Below are 16,277 nucleotides of genomic sequence, written 5' to 3'. Positions count from 1 at the left end.
GCTGGAATCTTGAGTCTCCTTGCCTAGATCTTTTTTTCACTAGAAGACTTATAAGCAACTATGCTTCCAAAAATATTCAAATTCCTGTCAAATCCAAATACTGTTTCACAAATTATCCGTGCCATCATTCCTGTTCATGATGATAATAATGTAATTGAATTTATTGCCTAAAATATACTTTAGAGAAGTAAAGCTTAGATGTTTATGTGATTTACCTATTAATACTTAATGTTTCTGTTCTTTCTCTTTAGGAACAAACAAAAAATGCCCAGTTTATCATAATTTCTCTTCGAAATAATATGTTCGAGATTTCAGATAGACTGATTGGAATTTACAAGACATACAATATAACAAAAAGTGTTGCAGTAAACCCAAAAGAAATCGCATCTAAAGGACTTTGTTAAACTTGTTTATACTGAAAATTCCTCAACTTGAATCAGCATAGAGTCAGTGTATTGTATTACTGATTTTTTATTTGTAAAGGATTATAAACTGTATAAATAAACATATGTTCCTAAACTAGATAATATAACTGGCTTCTAGTTTATGCTGTTAAAAGTGTAATAAAATATTCTCTACCTGCTTTTAGGAGATAAGAATCTGATAATCTTGTAAGTAGCAGACTGGTGAAAATAAGGTGCCTAGAGGGTTGGGTTATTGCCTTTTTTCCCAAATTGCTATGACCATAGTTAAAAGTATGTTGATTAACAGTAAAGTTCTAACTTAATTCATATTATCAAGATAGCATATCCTCATGGACCTTTGCCCTACAGTGGAAAAACCTGCAAACTACTATTGTATAAATTCTCAAAGTATTCCACTTAATTTACTAATTGAGACAATCACTGTTTTCCCCAAATACTGAAGACATTTAACTCAGTCATTCTGAATTACAAGGATGAGAATTTAAACATGCTTTCCTAAAACTTGTTTAAAACACTAGCAAGAGGGCCAACAGAGTGTCTGAACATGACTTTTCAACATATTGCATATGGTGAAAAGAAATGCCCACTATAGTTGCTTCATAAAAAGATGAAGTATGTGTTAACTTCCTTAGTGTAAATCGAAATTAAGATGGAGGGCTGTTCGCCTACCAAGTTGTCAGGGTTTTGTGTTTTTGTGGGGTTTTGTTTTGTTTTGGTTTACTCTGTTAGCTTGAGAACGTTTAGAATGCTACTAGAAATAAGTTGGCAACTACTTGGCTTTCAGAAGGAATTTTGGTATTGAATCAGAAGTCTTTGCTGTAGCCATTCAATTTTTAGATATTGATCCTGAGGACTTAATTAAAATTAAGAATTAGCGTAATATTCAGTGAAGCATTGTTTAGATACTAATAATGCAACAAAAAAGGTTTATTATAACAGCCATTAAAAATGTAAATAAATTAGCTTGACTTAAAGCAAGATTTAGAACTCAAGTATGGTCATTTGTTGTAAATCAAGTTTATAAAAGGGAAAAATCACTAGAAAACGCTATAATCATCACATGCTTTTAACATTGGTGAGAGTAGAGGTGAGTGGAATACTCCCATTACATTTTTATAACTAATGCAGTAGAGATTAGTACTAAGTTTTCAAGAGTTAAGGTAGATGATACCCATAACCCATATGAAAATTCCAAAGCTATACCACTTTGAGTTTGAGTGCCTTATTAAGCCACTCGGTATAAATATCAAAATGAGTTTATTAAAATATATTTTGTTATACATGACACTTAAAAATATTTCAAGATTGTACACTTTAAATTTTACAATCTCATCCTCCTGGTAAAAATACAAAAACAGCATGTTTAAGAATCAGTTATTTGTATACAGGCATACCTTGGAGATATTGTGGATTCGGTTCCAGACCACTGCAGTAAAGCTAGTCACACCAATTTTTTGGGTTTCTAGTACATATAAAGGTTACATTTATGCTACACATATTGCAGTCTATTAAGTGTGCAGCTGCATTATACCTAAAAAAAAAAAAACAATGTAAACTTTAAGATGTTTTGCTAAAAAAAATGCTAAATCGTCTGAGCCTTTAGGGAATCATAATCTTTTTGGCACAGACAGATCTGCTCTCAAAGCAGGGTTGCCATGAACCTTCGATTTGTTAAAAAAAAAAAATATTTGGCAAAGTGCAATAAAAGGCAGGCCTGTACTTAACTATATATTTATGCACACTACATAAAGTTTTATCTACTAAAAACTGGCAGATTTACAAAAGTGATGTTAAACTGAAAATGTTAACAGTTTTATACTTGTTTTTAGCTATGATTCTTAAGCTGCAATAAAAATCTTGGCTTAAATCTTTTAAAGGTAGCATGACACCATGGCTTGGACAAATTACACTGTGTCTATTCGTCTACAAAATAAGGGTTCACACCTACCTAAGAAATGTGAGATTAACTGATACATAAGAGCTAACATTTAGTAGAAATAAGCACATTTCAGTACTTACTAATATTTACATGTATTTAAAAGTACATGGTGTTTTTGTGTTCTGAATAATCAATTCAGTGCAACTTCAGTCTAAAGTTAATAGGTATTTCGAGTTAATAGGTATTTATTTCTATCTCAATTGCTGTATTATCTTCACCCCCATTACACCCTTCAGATGTTCTTTGCCCACACAGTAGTTAATTGTGCTAGGTATATTCTGATTCTGGTCATAAATGGACCTAATGCGGCCAACCCTCTTAGTGCTTGAGGCTCTTTTTTAAGCAGAATTCAAGAAAATAAGATGTTTGGTATTTTGGCATTGGTATGAGAATGTCTGGCAGAAAATTTAACACAGTTAACATGATGCTATCCAAGTCTGGTGAGGATGGTATATTCTGTTCTAACATGTTTTGAGTTTTTATCCAAGAACTGATTTGACTAACAACTAAATAAAACACTACACGAAAGTTAAAGTTAAATCTTAAATTTACACAAACCATAGGATAAGTATTAGCAAATGTCGCTCTTTGTTCCCTAACCCCACTTCCAAAAGCAGTAGCTTTATTAGGAATGAATGCTGATAAACATTTTAGGGCTCTTAAATCTATCTAAAACAGATTAATGTGTGGATCAGGTACGTTTGGTCAAAAACATTTTTAAGCAATCTCTTATTTTAGACTGCAGCGTGATTTTTAAACCATCTCATCATCATCCTTTTATTTGTCCATTCAAAAGCTTCAAGCCACATCAAAAGTAAAGGCAGAGACACTTGCAGGATTCTGCCATCTTTTAATCTAAAAGCTATGTAATGAAGAGCTGCAAAACCAACCACTGAAGTATATTAACAACAGTAAAAGACAATATTAGTACAAGGATGTTTAAATGCCACAGCAATGTTAAGTCAACCTCTGAAGCCAATAAAAATGGGATAATGTATAAATACTCCGGTCAAACTTACTAGATTTTATTCTAGTTTTCAAACTGAAAACTAGAGACATGGTTTCGTTTCTGACACATTTCTATCCAAAAGAAGCATGAAAGGTTTAAAATATTTATATCTGTTGCAAATTTAATAAAGTTTAGCTTGCCCTTTTGTTTATCCATGCCACCCCCATTTCCCCATTTAGTAATGGTTGTTAGTCTTTATAGAATAAGCCTATTTAAACAATTTAAATATGAATTTTCAACGATAAACTATTTTCCATATGAATTCCTTAAGTAAATATAAAGCGCGACACAGTATATTCTTTAAGTCATGCAGATTGTTAGATAAACTTTGGTAAACAGATAAAGAGACTTCAGAAAAACATATTGAAGTGATTTCATTTAGAAAGGTAATTATGTGTTGGTTAAAAAAGAGGATCAACATCAGTATCACTGAAATTAGTGTGACTATAACAATGTTTAGAATCTTAAAAAATTCAACTTCCTTTTCATCATCAGGCCAAGAACATGGCATTCTTTTTGAAGAAATTTTCATTTCAGGAATGTGAAGTTTCTTAATTTGTCCAATTTCTGTTCTGCTCCAATCTTCTTTCAATACTTGGCTTACTCGAGGACAAATTTCAACAGGCCGGACATCAGGAAGTGGTCTTTGTTTCAAGATCTGCACACGCTGGCGGACATCATCAAGTTTTTCAAGAAATTTAAGTGGAGATTCCTCTTGTAAAGATGTTGTCAATGTCATTAATTCAAACTGCTGCTCTCTCATTTCTTTCATTCTTTCAATTTGTGGAACATATTCTTGATTAATCAGATTGGCAACATCACAGAGAGCAGTTAGGAAAATTTCTTTTTTCTGTTCTAATGTATCACTAAGCTCCTTAAAATACCGGAGAACAATTTCCTTATCACTTTGGACCATTTTCTCCGAAAGAGATTTTTGTTCTTCCAGCTTTTCAATTAGACGAGTAATATCTGTCCAGTGTGTGTCAGTTAACTGTTCAAGCAGTTTTTGAGGTGTGTCCTTTTCTTTCAGATAGGCACTCTGAAGATCATCTATAGGATGACCATGATGTTGACCTATGGTAAGGCAATGACCGCAAACTAATTTTTTATCTAGTAGACAGTAAACATTTAATGGTTGCCTGTAATGTTCAGGGCAAGTGATGAGATCTGGATGGTCTTCTTGCTGGTACTTTTCAATAATAGCCCTTAATGCAAAATTAACAGGTAAAGACTCAATACCAGTTGGAGCAATTTCTATAATACTTCTGCAATTAGGGCACTTGAGTGGAATCCGTAAAGGTCTCCATATATAAAAGTTACCAGATGCCTGGAGAACATTTTCCAAGCAGTTTCTACAAAATGTATGAGAGCATGGTAGTACACGAGGATCTTCAAAAATACTATAACAAATGGGACAGGTTAACTCGTCCTCAAAATTGTGCATTTCCTGTCAAAAGAGAAAAGTATTTTAAGTCTACATATAACAAAGATACCTGCACATATATAAAGTTTTAACTGTTAACCTCCAAACTGTTAATACACTGTTGCTTGTCATTTAAAAGAGGATAACTGAGGTATTTACTAAGATTTTTTTAAATGTAGCTTTCTTAGTAATTAACTCCTAATATATAATATGGAATAACTGATCATCATTAAAAGCTTATTACTTTGAGATAAAAATCATGCTAAACCAGTTCTAATTAATTTGTAATAAAATGCTTCAAATTAAAAGTTTGTTCCTATGTAATTACTAAAAGTCAAAGGGTTCTATTGAAGTCTACTTAATGATTATAACTATTCTGTGCAACTTTTTACATTGTAAAATGTTAAAATAAATTAGGCTTAGCAAAATTATATTCTTTAATTTAAAAGAATTCACACTCTCAGTTGGCTCAACCAAAGCAAGTTATTAAATTTCTCTAATAACTGTTACTATAAATTTCTTAGCTTCTTGAATTGGACTACCAGTATGCTTAAAGCCCAGGATCAGCATAGTGTAATATTCGAAAGCAATCATTTTAATTTGAAGATTTAGAAAGGAAAAAGTTTTGAACTGGACCCTGCAATAAAAAGCAGTTTAAAAGATGAAGTGTTGATCGTAGTGACCACGGGAGCATGAGTGGTAAAAAACACCTACAGTCATCTTTCCTTAAAGAAGTCCAGCAATAGTTCAGAGACCCTCTCTGACAAAAGTAACTTGACCTTTTGGCAAGCTATTACTGACATTTCCAATTACAGAAGCCTAACAGTTTTGTACCCTACCTACCACCTTTTAAAATCTTCCTTTGTACTTATTAATGCAAGCCACGATCCTCAGGACTGACTTAGCCCTAACAGAGAAAAATCAAATTACACCACTATTTAAAGAACCTTAAAGCAAAACGAAAACCCCAACTGCCATTCATGTAAAATAAAGGTTACCAAATGCTTATCTATAAAAAAAAAGTGAGAAAACAACATCTACAAATAACTAATTGTATTTTTAATAAACAAAAACTTCTTTAGACTTTTTAGCTCTATGCTCCTACCTACCATTTTTGAAGCCTAACTCATTGATGCTTCATATCAATTTCAGCCCTTCCACCTCCCCACATTTAGGTGCCCTGTTGGTCACACTGAACACTGCACTTCTACTTTATAGCACTTAACTGGATTTCATTTAAAAGAATTTTGTAACATGTTTCTATACATTAGAAGGTAAGCCTGCAATAAGGGCAAGAATGTGTCTCAGCACAAAATGTGACATGTAGTTGACATTCAGTCACAACTGGTAAACACTGCCTCTTAAGATACCAACCTTAAATGTCAGATCTTAGGTTTTTGGTTCCATTAAAATAGCAAAATCTCTACTTTCTTAGGAAAAGCTTTAAAAGAAGAGTCCATCAGAAAATACACTCCATTTAGACTGACCAACATTTAGAACCCTAATAAGCCAGGATGTGTCACATTGAGACTAAGCTTCAACTGTGAAACATCCCAGGAAACTAATGTAACTGGGTAACAGTACAGAAGATGATATTCGCTGCACATAAATTCAAGTGAATGCATGTTGGGAAGACTTTCTGACTTCATCCTATACCTACAGAAAGCTCTGAAATCATACAGAAACCACCCAAGAAAAACAAACATGTTTCTCAGAGTATTTCGCTGATGTCAGAATTCATAATGAAGGAATAAAAAGAACAGCACTTAGCAAGGAATAAAATTTGAACCATGGACATATGTTCAATTTAGATTTAATATTAGAGCTATTTAATGTTTAAATACAAAATTATCCCTAAAACAGAATCCAACCTTTCCCTTCAAAGTCCTCTATTTGTCAAAAGCTAAACATTTTCCCTGAGAACCTCATTAAGGAACCCCAAAAGCTCAACTTTTCTTCAGAATGAGGATATTCACAATACTGTAAAGAAAATATCAACTCCTGAGTTCATATAGGAATGGAAGCAAATATAGTCTCAAAAGTTACTTCCATAGTATGAAAAATTTCTAACAAAATCTAATCAGAAATGTGGGGGTAACTTGAAGATATGAAAATCAAATTCTACTCTTGGACTACTCTCTTCTTGCTGACTTATTAAAAACTAATTTTAGACAAATTCCTGAGAAGTCAGATACTGGTTAACAGAAACAAGCCTGGATGAAATAATTATAAGGCCAGGAACTTTCTGATTCTAGTTGCTGCCTGAGAAACAGAAGATATTGGTGGTTCTCATGCTTAAAGGTTTATTCTTCCAGGAACGAGTATGAAATTTTATGTACCAGAAATTTTCCATAAGCAAATCTAGACCCTTGAGGGGGAGAAAAGGAGCAAAAAACTTTAGCAATGTATATTCTCTAGGATGAGTATCTTAGATTTAGCTTGTGTCCAGTATGTCTGTAACAACACTGGACACTAGGAAGACAACGTAACAATGCCTTCAACACTCAGGAAAAATGGCTTCAACCTAAATTCTATACTCAGAAAAATAAATTTTCAGGTTAAAGATAGTTTGACATTAGAGTTCTCAAAATTGAACACCTTCCCTCCCTACTTTCTAAAGAAGCTACTGCACTGTGAAAAGAAAATAATTCTCACCAGGACAATGATGAAATGAAGTCAAGGAAAACTGTACAGCCTAGAGAACAAGTAGCCTGGAGGAAAAAAACAGAGATCCAGAAGGAGTGCTTTTAAGTAAGTAAATGGAACTGACAGACTATTTCATGTATCTGAACATATTGAGAGGTAATGAGAAAACTAAATTTAGGAAAAAGTGACAGAATCATGAAAAGAGAAAATACAGTATATTATATATGTCATATTAGTCATAATGTTATAAAAATTAAATACTGATTTTACCTAAAAGCATGACTGTCACAGACTAAATGTTTGTGTCCTCCCAAAATTCATATATCGAAATCCTAACTCTTTATGTGATGGTATTAGGATGTGGAGCCTTTGGAAAGTAATTAAGTCATGAGGGTGGAGCCCTCATGAATGGGATTAGTGCCCTAATGAGACAGGAGGGCTTGCCCACCCCCTTCCTCTTCCCATATAAGGACACAGCAAATAGAAGGCCAGAACCAAAAAAGAGAGCTCTCACCAGAACCCAACTATGCTGACATTTTGATCTTGTATTTCCTCCAGAACTGTAAGAAATAAATGTCTGTTGTTTAAGCCACCCGCTCTATAGTATTTTTGTTAAAACAGCCCAAACTAAGAAAATGACATAATTATATTGGGGGGAGGGAATATGGGAAGGAAACAGTGTTTAAGAACTAAATCTTAATCTTCCCTTATAGGAAAGAAGTCAATACATACCTAAAACTGAAAAATTAAGAAATCGCATTACTTGCATATTATTTAGAAATACAAAAGCAAATATCAAAAGAAAATTTTAAAAGAAATGAAAGTGATTGCTCTAGTGTGCAAGAATCTGGAGTGGGGAGATTGAGAGCAGGAGCTATTTTTCATTATAAACTTAAATAATGCTGTTTTACTTTCAACTATTTACATGCGATTAAAAATATGAAATTTTAAAGAAAGAAATAAAGACCATCCTACAAGCATCCAAGCAGAAAAGATACCTTAAAAAGGAAAACAAAATCATAATGGTCTCAGAACTCTCCTCTGGGAGATTTTAATTTCCAAAGATGGCCACAACAATCATCCACATGAGCTCTTCCGCAATGTTACTTTGCCAGCACTCCCCAAGTATGAGATGAAACCTATTCTCCCCACCAAAAAAAAAATCTGGACATGTGACTGCTCTAACCAATGGGATACGGTGCAAGTGATGCTATGACAGTTCTGGATACAGTCTTTAACTATCCTGGTAGGCTGCTGCCTCTTAAAGCCACAAACCGCTAAAAAGTCCAGGCTACTCTGCTGAGAGAGGCCAAGTAGAGAAGCAATGAGGTGCCTGCCACACATGTAAGTGAAAAAGCCATCCTGGACACGCAGCCAGCCAAGCCTCAGATGTTTGTTACACAGCAGCTCATCTCCAAATAACCAGATAACCAGAATATCTCCAAAGCAACAAGGAAAGTTAAAAGACAAAGTAGTAATATCCACAGGGTCTGGAAGGCAAAGAACATGACCTAAGAATTCTGTAAGTAGCCAAGATGTAATTTTTTTCATATGAAACAATAAAAATATTCAGCAAAACCTATAGGTTTCTAAAGATCAGCGTTGAAGCCATATACTTTCATTACCAAATAAAAGAAATATAAAAAGAATTCATTAAAAAAAGAAAGCTGACCTAGGAAAAGCAGAGGAAAAGATAAATGAGGAAAACAGAAAATTGTTAGAACCGATAACCCCAAGAGCTAGCTCCTTAAATAAATTAGCCATTAGCCTACAAGATGGCTCCCAAAGACTTCTACCTTCTAGAAGCCACATCCTTTTGTAATTCTCTCCCCGCTGGTGTGGGCTAGATCTAGTGACTCTTCTAATAAACTGAATACAGCAGAAGTAACTGGATATCACTTACAGGATTTTGTAATAAAAAGACCATGGCTTCCACCTGGAATGCTCTGGCTCTCCATCTCTCATGAGTCACTCTCGACAAGGGAAGCAAGAGGACATGTTGTGGGCCGATCAATGTCTACTTGTGACAAGGAACTAAGAGACCCCCAAAAACTGAAGCCTGCAAACTACTACATAAATGAGTTTGGAAGCAGACACTTCATGTTTGGTGAAATCCTGCAATGAAAGCAGCCTCAGCTTGACTGCAACTTCATGAGAAACCTTGGGTCAGAGGCACTCGGCTAAACTGCTCCTAGATTCCTGCCCCACAGAAACCATGCTTTAATATTTGCTACTTAAGTTTTAGGGATAATTTGTTACGTAGCAATAGATTAATATGTTATCCAAATCAAGAGGGAAAAGGAACAACAAATGTACAAAGTGAGCATTAAAAAATAGGATAAACCAGAGAAAAAGTCAAAAGTATAGGGAATTTATTACATAACTCTGTTACTACACTTGAAAATCTGTAAGAAGTGAATTATTCACTATGTAAGTTCAAATACCTAAGATGATCAGAGAAGATAAGGCAAACCGTGAGAGAAATTTACAGGCTAGAAAAGAGCTACTCTGAAAAAAAAGGGGAAGTAGAGGGGCGAGCTTCTCTGGTGAGTTCTTTCAAAGGGTCAAGAAACAATTTCTTGTTCAGCTGTTCCAGAATACAAAGATGTAAAGTTTGCAAATTGTTTCAAAGATAGTATACCATGATTCCAAAACCTAGCAAATATAAAACAAAGTAATAATAGACTAATTTCAAAAACAGATACTAACGTAAAATCCTGAACACAATATTAGCAAAAACAAATCCAGAGTACATTAAAAGAACATGGTACAATAACCAAATAAGGTTTTTTTCCAGACATGTAAACTTAATTCAGTAACAGAAAATTATTCAAATAGGTAAATGGAGAAAAACTGTATGGTCACATTAGATGTGAAAAAGCAAGAGGACATGTTGTGGGCCGATCAACACAATATAAAACCCAATAAGGAGTTCACAAAGACAGAAAGTGGTTATAAGTAGCTAGAGGGAGAAGTGGATGGAGAGTTATTGTTTAGTGGGTACACAGTTTCAGTTTGGGAAGATGAAAAAGTTCTGGATACAGGTGGTGGTGATGGTTACACAACAACTTTTAAATTTTCAAGTTCCTTGCCTACTACCCAGCCTTTCCTCTGCCAAATTAATTTGTGAATCAATTTGTATTACAATTTTAAAACACCGAGTAAAATTTTTTTAAAAACGTATAAAATGTTATTTTCCTCCAGTGAGCACTAAAAGCCCAAGTAAAAACCGATAATTTGGTTCAAGATTTCCTGCTTCCCTTTTAAAAGTCACCAAGAAATATGCATATAAAAAATAAACCTTTTTCAGAAAGAAACCTGAGGCTAAATCATCTACTTACAAATTTCACAAATTTCTTGTATTCAAGTGGCAAAAATAAACACACTTCTGAATTTTTAAACTTTTTTGCACTTTATCCAGAGGGCTGACTTCCTATGGAGTCTCCCAATGTCTAACCAGCCTAATATGAATGGTCAGCACTGATAACAGATGATGGAGAATTAAGCAATACCAAAATATCATTACTCATTCTTCTGTGTAAACTATTTTTTAGTTTTAATTCACTAATGTTACTGTCTTTCATCTCTAAACATGAATGGTTATAAAACATTCATTACATTTTACAGCCTCTGAAGAGAAATTATATTTACTGCATTACTAGATGACTTGCTCTAGTAAGTACACTGTGAGTCACCTATAAGCCTGGGAAAATTCAAGAGGTGCCACCACCCAGATTGGGGCTCACATCTTTGTGGCCCTTACTGATAAAAAGCACATTTCATGAAATTCAAGACTTACTTTAAAAATACTAGAATTGTATATTCTATATACATAGGGCAAGATTTTAAAAATACTTTCGTACATTTAAATGTGCAAAAACAATGAAGAACCACCATAACTCTTTCAAATTAAAAAAAAAAAAAATCCTATGGTCAGATCTGATTTTAACTCTGCCCATTTGTACTGTTTTCCTGCATTCTGACATCAATCTGTTTCCCCAAAGAAAGAAAGAAACTATTAATACAATTTAACCAGGGAGTAAAAATTTACTGAAAATTTCTTTCATATTCACTTGATCTCTCTTGAGCTTACCTTCTTTGTAGATCTTCTGGTTTGGAGACTGAATATATTTTATCTTCTTCAACTTTTTCAGATTCTTTTATTCTTATTCTAAAATTAAAAGAATTTTATCTTAAACATTTTAGAATTTACATTCTCAAAAAATACATTAAATAGGATATCATAGAAATGACTGTTACACCATAGAAATGATTGTTATTTCACTTTGATGTTTACCTTCCCTATACCTCACTGTTTTTAGAAAAGTAGTGACAAATAACAGGAAGGGTATCATTTGTACCTTGAAAGTCCCAACAATTCTGTGACCAAAGTAATTGTCACGCAGGGCCTCCTCTTTAATCAAGTATCTTACCAGCTCTCAAAAATATCAGCCAACAATGGTGATGATGGAGCAAACATTCATGGTCATTTTAGATTGCTTAAAGTTAACTGGAAGATAAGCATCCCTGGCAATAAACGATTTTGCCAGCTTAAAACTATAAATATTGATTCAGGTTACTCCCATCAATACGTTTGTTCATCGTTCAGTTCTGCCACTTAAATGTTGTGGAACCCTGGGTCAGTTTTACCTAATGCATTCAACAACTAATGTTGCACATCTGTAAAATGGGCACAGCTACACCTAGCCGCTGTTAAGTCCCGTAAAAGCTTCTCACAGAGAAAAGGGCTCAAACTAGCAGTATCCTTCCCCTTCTCTCTCTGGAAGGTTTACGATACATCCTCCCGGGCCTCCTCCTAAGGTGCCTCCACCGCGTCGGCGCCCTACGCCCCGAAGCCCCACGACGCTGACCAGCTCCGTGGCGTCCCGCTCCTCTCGCTCTCGCCCTCGCCGCCACCACCACCACCACGACCACAGAGGACCCTCTCCCCCACAGAGGTGTAGTTCTTTGGGGGCGGGGGAGGAGAAACAAGGATCCCTAAACCCCCTATCTGGGATAAGAGGAAGCAGATGCAGGACCCAAGCACACTCTCTCCATCCTCGAGCCCCTCGACTCTCCTCCAAGCGCATCCAATAAACCAGCCTCTGCTACAGGGAAAGAAGAGGGACCCGGGCCGCCTCCTCAGACCTCAGACTCACCGCTGGGAGGAGGGGACCAGGCAACCTCACAGGCCGCGGACAATAGCAGCCCGCATGCAGGACGGCTCCGAGAGCGACTCAGCTTCCCCGCCCTCCTCCGCGGCGAGAGACTTCAGGTGCCTCCGCGGGGCGGGGCTTCGCGGAACCTCTCTGCGCAGGCGCAGTCTCTCGGCAACGTTCGACTGGGCAGCGTTCGCCAATGGGAAAGAGCGCGGGGCTGCCGTTCGAAAGTAAACGGCCGCGGGCGCCTGCCGAGGCGCGGGCGTGCTTGCGGGGGCTGGGGCTGGGCTCGAGGCCCGCGGCGGGTTTGCTGCGCTTGCGCACTAGGCGCAGGCTGCCTCGCGGGAGCCCCTGACCGCGATGCAAGCGGCGCTTCGGCGCGTGGGGGCGCCTCTGGTAGCCCCGGCCCTGGACGGGGGACCCCTCCTCTGGAAACGGGATGGCGCCAATGGCCCCGAGAGGGGCGGGGCCAAGCGGCAGCCAACGATGCATACAAGAGTCATAGGACCATTATTTACGTGGACGTGAAAGCGCGGCGTCTTCCATTGTTACCTCACAGGTTTACCTGCTCGGAGAAGTCGCCACCCGCTCTGAGGGCGCACCCACCCGGGTGGACAAGGTCCGGGCTCGGGCCGTTTCCCTATGTTACGGAATCTTGAGACCTGGATCTACCCGAGTGTTGGTCTGAGCAGGGGAAGAGGGGGCTTCTGATTATATAGTATTCTCTTAAAGAGAACTAACCCTGTGAGAGCTAATGGGACCTTAGGACTCATTAGGACGGCCTCCCTACTTGTCTCCCTACTTGTCTCCCTACTCTTCTAACCACCATCCCTCGCGTTTTTCCACTTTATGAAATTATGGCCTAGAGATGACGGCTGTTGCACAAAATTGACTTCAATTTCAGCACCAAGTTTACATCACCTTCTTAACCCCCTAGAATCAGAAAACATACACTTCAGTAGTCCTTTTCCCTTTTTTCTTGAGAAACTACCCAGCTATGTCTCAAGACATCGCAGCTTCCCTCTCAACTATACTTAAAAGTCATTTACTGCTGTCATAAAATCACGAGCCTTGCTATACTGTGTATTGCCAGTTCACTCAGGTCTTAGGCTCTTACACAATAAATTACAGGAAAATAATAAACGGTATAAAACAAGGTAATATCGGTGGGTCCCAAGTCAACTTCAGATGTCTTCAATTCACCTACTGAAAAGGTTGCTTTATGATGTGTGGATTCCAGCAATGTCCAGAGATAACCACTATTACATGGTGGTGTATACACATTTATTACAGTCTTCCTGATAGCTTTTTGACTTCCTGTCAAAACAATATGTTGTGAATATCTCTCCATAGCAATAAATGTAGTATACTTCTATAAAATTATTCTTAAAAAAAAAAATGTGATGTTAACTACAGACTTTGGATGATTATGATGTCAAAGTAGGTTTATCTTTTGTAACAAACATCACTCATGAGAGGGATATTGATATTCATTTGAGGAGAGGGCAGGAAATATATGGGAAATCTCTGTACATTTCCCTCCATTTTGTTGTGACCCTAAAACTGCTATAAAAAAATAATAAAAATACAATTTTTTAAAATTTAAGCATAATGAATATGACTGAATAATGCTTTGAACCATAATTTTTTCCACTTGCGTTTTCCCCTCTGTACATCTTTATCTAAAAAGAGTTGTGTGTAGCAAGAAAGCAGAAGTAGTTCTAACCAGACTTTACTGTCTATTGTTTTCCAAAAAGCCTCAACCCATTGAGGAAAAGAATATTTCAAGGAAGAGACTGAATGTTCAGGAGAAGCAGAAAGAAATCTGATAGCCCCAAAATAGAGATTACTCAGGCCCTAGTGAAGGGAGCTATGACACCTTCAAGGAAGGGCTATATTTGTTCCTATAGATTTAGAGGCCCATGGGTTACCTACATTGCCAAAGATTTCTGTAACCCAGCATGACCCAGAAGTGCCAGAGAGCTATAGGAGCCTACAAAAACAATGACAGCCTCAGCTGTGAAAACAAGTTCACAGCAGATTCAAGGCCACACTTAAATTTCCGGATGCCCTATCCGAAGACGTGATCATTTCACAGGATCAGAGGATGATTGGTATGTATCGGGTGATTAAGAATGTTTTTCGAGTTTGCCAAGCGCTTCCAGTCGGTGCTGTTGACCTGCGCCTGGTCTCGTTCAGCTATCCCGGCTGTCGGACTGCTTCGCCGCGCGCAGCCGACAGACCCAAGCAAGTGGGCCCGCCCTTGAGCCTGCCGGAAGTGGACGAGTGGCCGCAGCATCAGCTGCAGGTCAAATACTCCGGGGTGGAGATCGGAGCTGGGCAGTGCTAACGCCCACTCAGGTTAAGAACCGGCCAACCAGTATTGCGTGGGATGGCCTTGATCCAGGTAAACTGTGAACCTTGGTCTTGACAGACCCAGATGCTCCCAGCAGAAAGGACTCCAAATATAAGGAATGGCACCATTTTCTAGTGGTCAACATGAAGGACAACAGCATCAGCAGTGGCACAGTCTTCTCCGATTATGTGGGCTCTGGGCCTCCCAAAGGCACAGGTCTTCATTGCTACGTCTGGATGGTTTACGAGCAGAAAGAATGGAATCAGCAGTGGCACAGTCCTCTCCGATTATGTGGGCTCGGGGCCTCCCAAGGGCACAGGTCTTCACTGCTATGTCTGGATGGTTTACGAGCAGAAAGAATGGAATGTGTGACGAGCCCATTCTCAGCAACTGATCTGGAGACCATTGTGGCAAATTCAAGGTGGCATCTTTCCGCAAAAAGTATGAGCTCGGGCCCTCAGTGGCTGGCATATGTTACCAGGCAGAATGGGATGATATGTGCCCAAACTCTATGAACAGCTGTCTGGAAAGTAGGGGAAAGTCAGGAGACAGAAACCATCCTGGAAACCCCAGGCAGAGTTCTCAAGTTCAGTGGTATATGTAGATTTCTCCTCCTCTGTTCCCATTCTCATAGATGAGACCTGAGCAGATAGTAGTTTAGAGTGACTTTTCTTTCTGCCTGTCCTTTATAATAATACAGGGTCACACACCCTGTATAATTTGATCTAATTTGAACTCCATTTTGGGCGATATTTCGGTACTCTGATGGGGTCATCAGACTGTTACTATAGGAATAGCAACCCAGAATTTAAAAAAGAAAAAATTTAGGTAAGAAGAACAGGTCTACAGTAATAGGGCAGAGCATCAAAAAATCTGTAAAGGAAGTTAAAAAATTCATTGCCTCTGCCTTTGTAAGGCTGAGTCCAGAATTATGCATGGTGGAACCCTCTGAGATGTGTTTTCACGGCCCTGTCTCTCACCAGACAACCAGAGCCTGGCATGTACCCCCCAATGTGGTACATCTCAGATTTGTTACTAGATGTCAGTATTCTATTGTGGCTCTTTTAAGGAGCAGTATTAGAAAAAGCAGTGGGGAGAGTTGCTTTCGTGTTGAGACATAGCCATCTACATGAACTGCAGGTCTGGGTGAAAGGTTATCAGAAATTTATTAAGCCTGTGCCTGTTAAATTGATCATTCTTCATTGGTATAAGAAAAGCCTGTCTGGAATTGCTACATGTTATGTTAATTCTGCTATTTGCTTATAGTTGAATAAAATAAAAACATTAGACAAAAAAAAAATGTTTTTCATCTCATATCAT

The 16,277-nt window shown here is 37.6% G+C and overlaps 2 protein-coding genes and 1 pseudogene across 2 annotated transcripts in view; 2 read left to right on the top strand and 1 right to left on the bottom strand.

Moving 5' to 3' along the window:
* The window catches only part of SMC4 (structural maintenance of chromosomes 4), a 32,276-nt gene extending 31,747 nt beyond the window's left edge, over window positions 1-529 (top strand). Inside the window, exon 24 of the mRNA XM_006908185.3 lies at window positions 252-529. Coding sequence (XP_006908247.1) covers window positions 252-404 — 153 coding nt within the window. The 3' untranslated portion in view covers window positions 405-529. The remainder of the gene's footprint in view (window positions 1-251) is intronic.
* Window positions 530-3,111: 2,582 nt separating this feature from the next.
* On the bottom strand, window positions 3,112-12,728 carry TRIM59 (tripartite motif containing 59). Its single transcript, XM_006908184.3, has 3 exons — window positions 12,602-12,728; window positions 11,536-11,613; window positions 3,112-4,820 (listed from the first exon to the last, which is right to left on the bottom strand). The coding sequence occupies exon 3, from the start codon at window positions 4,815-4,817 to the stop codon at window positions 3,609-3,611; it is 1,209 nt and encodes a 402-aa protein (XP_006908246.1). The 5' UTR covers window positions 4,818-4,820; window positions 11,536-11,613; window positions 12,602-12,728; the 3' UTR covers window positions 3,112-3,608.
* A 2,008-nt stretch (window positions 12,729-14,736) lies between these two features.
* On the top strand, window positions 14,737-15,491 carry LOC102888239 (annotated as a pseudogene).
* The last annotated feature ends 786 nt before the right edge of the window (window positions 15,492-16,277 follow it).

The sequence above is a fragment of the Pteropus alecto genome, unplaced genomic scaffold, assembly GCF_000325575.1.
Source record: "Pteropus alecto unplaced genomic scaffold, ASM32557v1 scaffold81, whole genome shotgun sequence".
NCBI lineage: Eukaryota > Metazoa > Chordata > Mammalia > Chiroptera > Pteropodidae > Pteropus > Pteropus alecto.
This window is presented reverse-complemented; position numbering and strand designations above follow the sequence as displayed.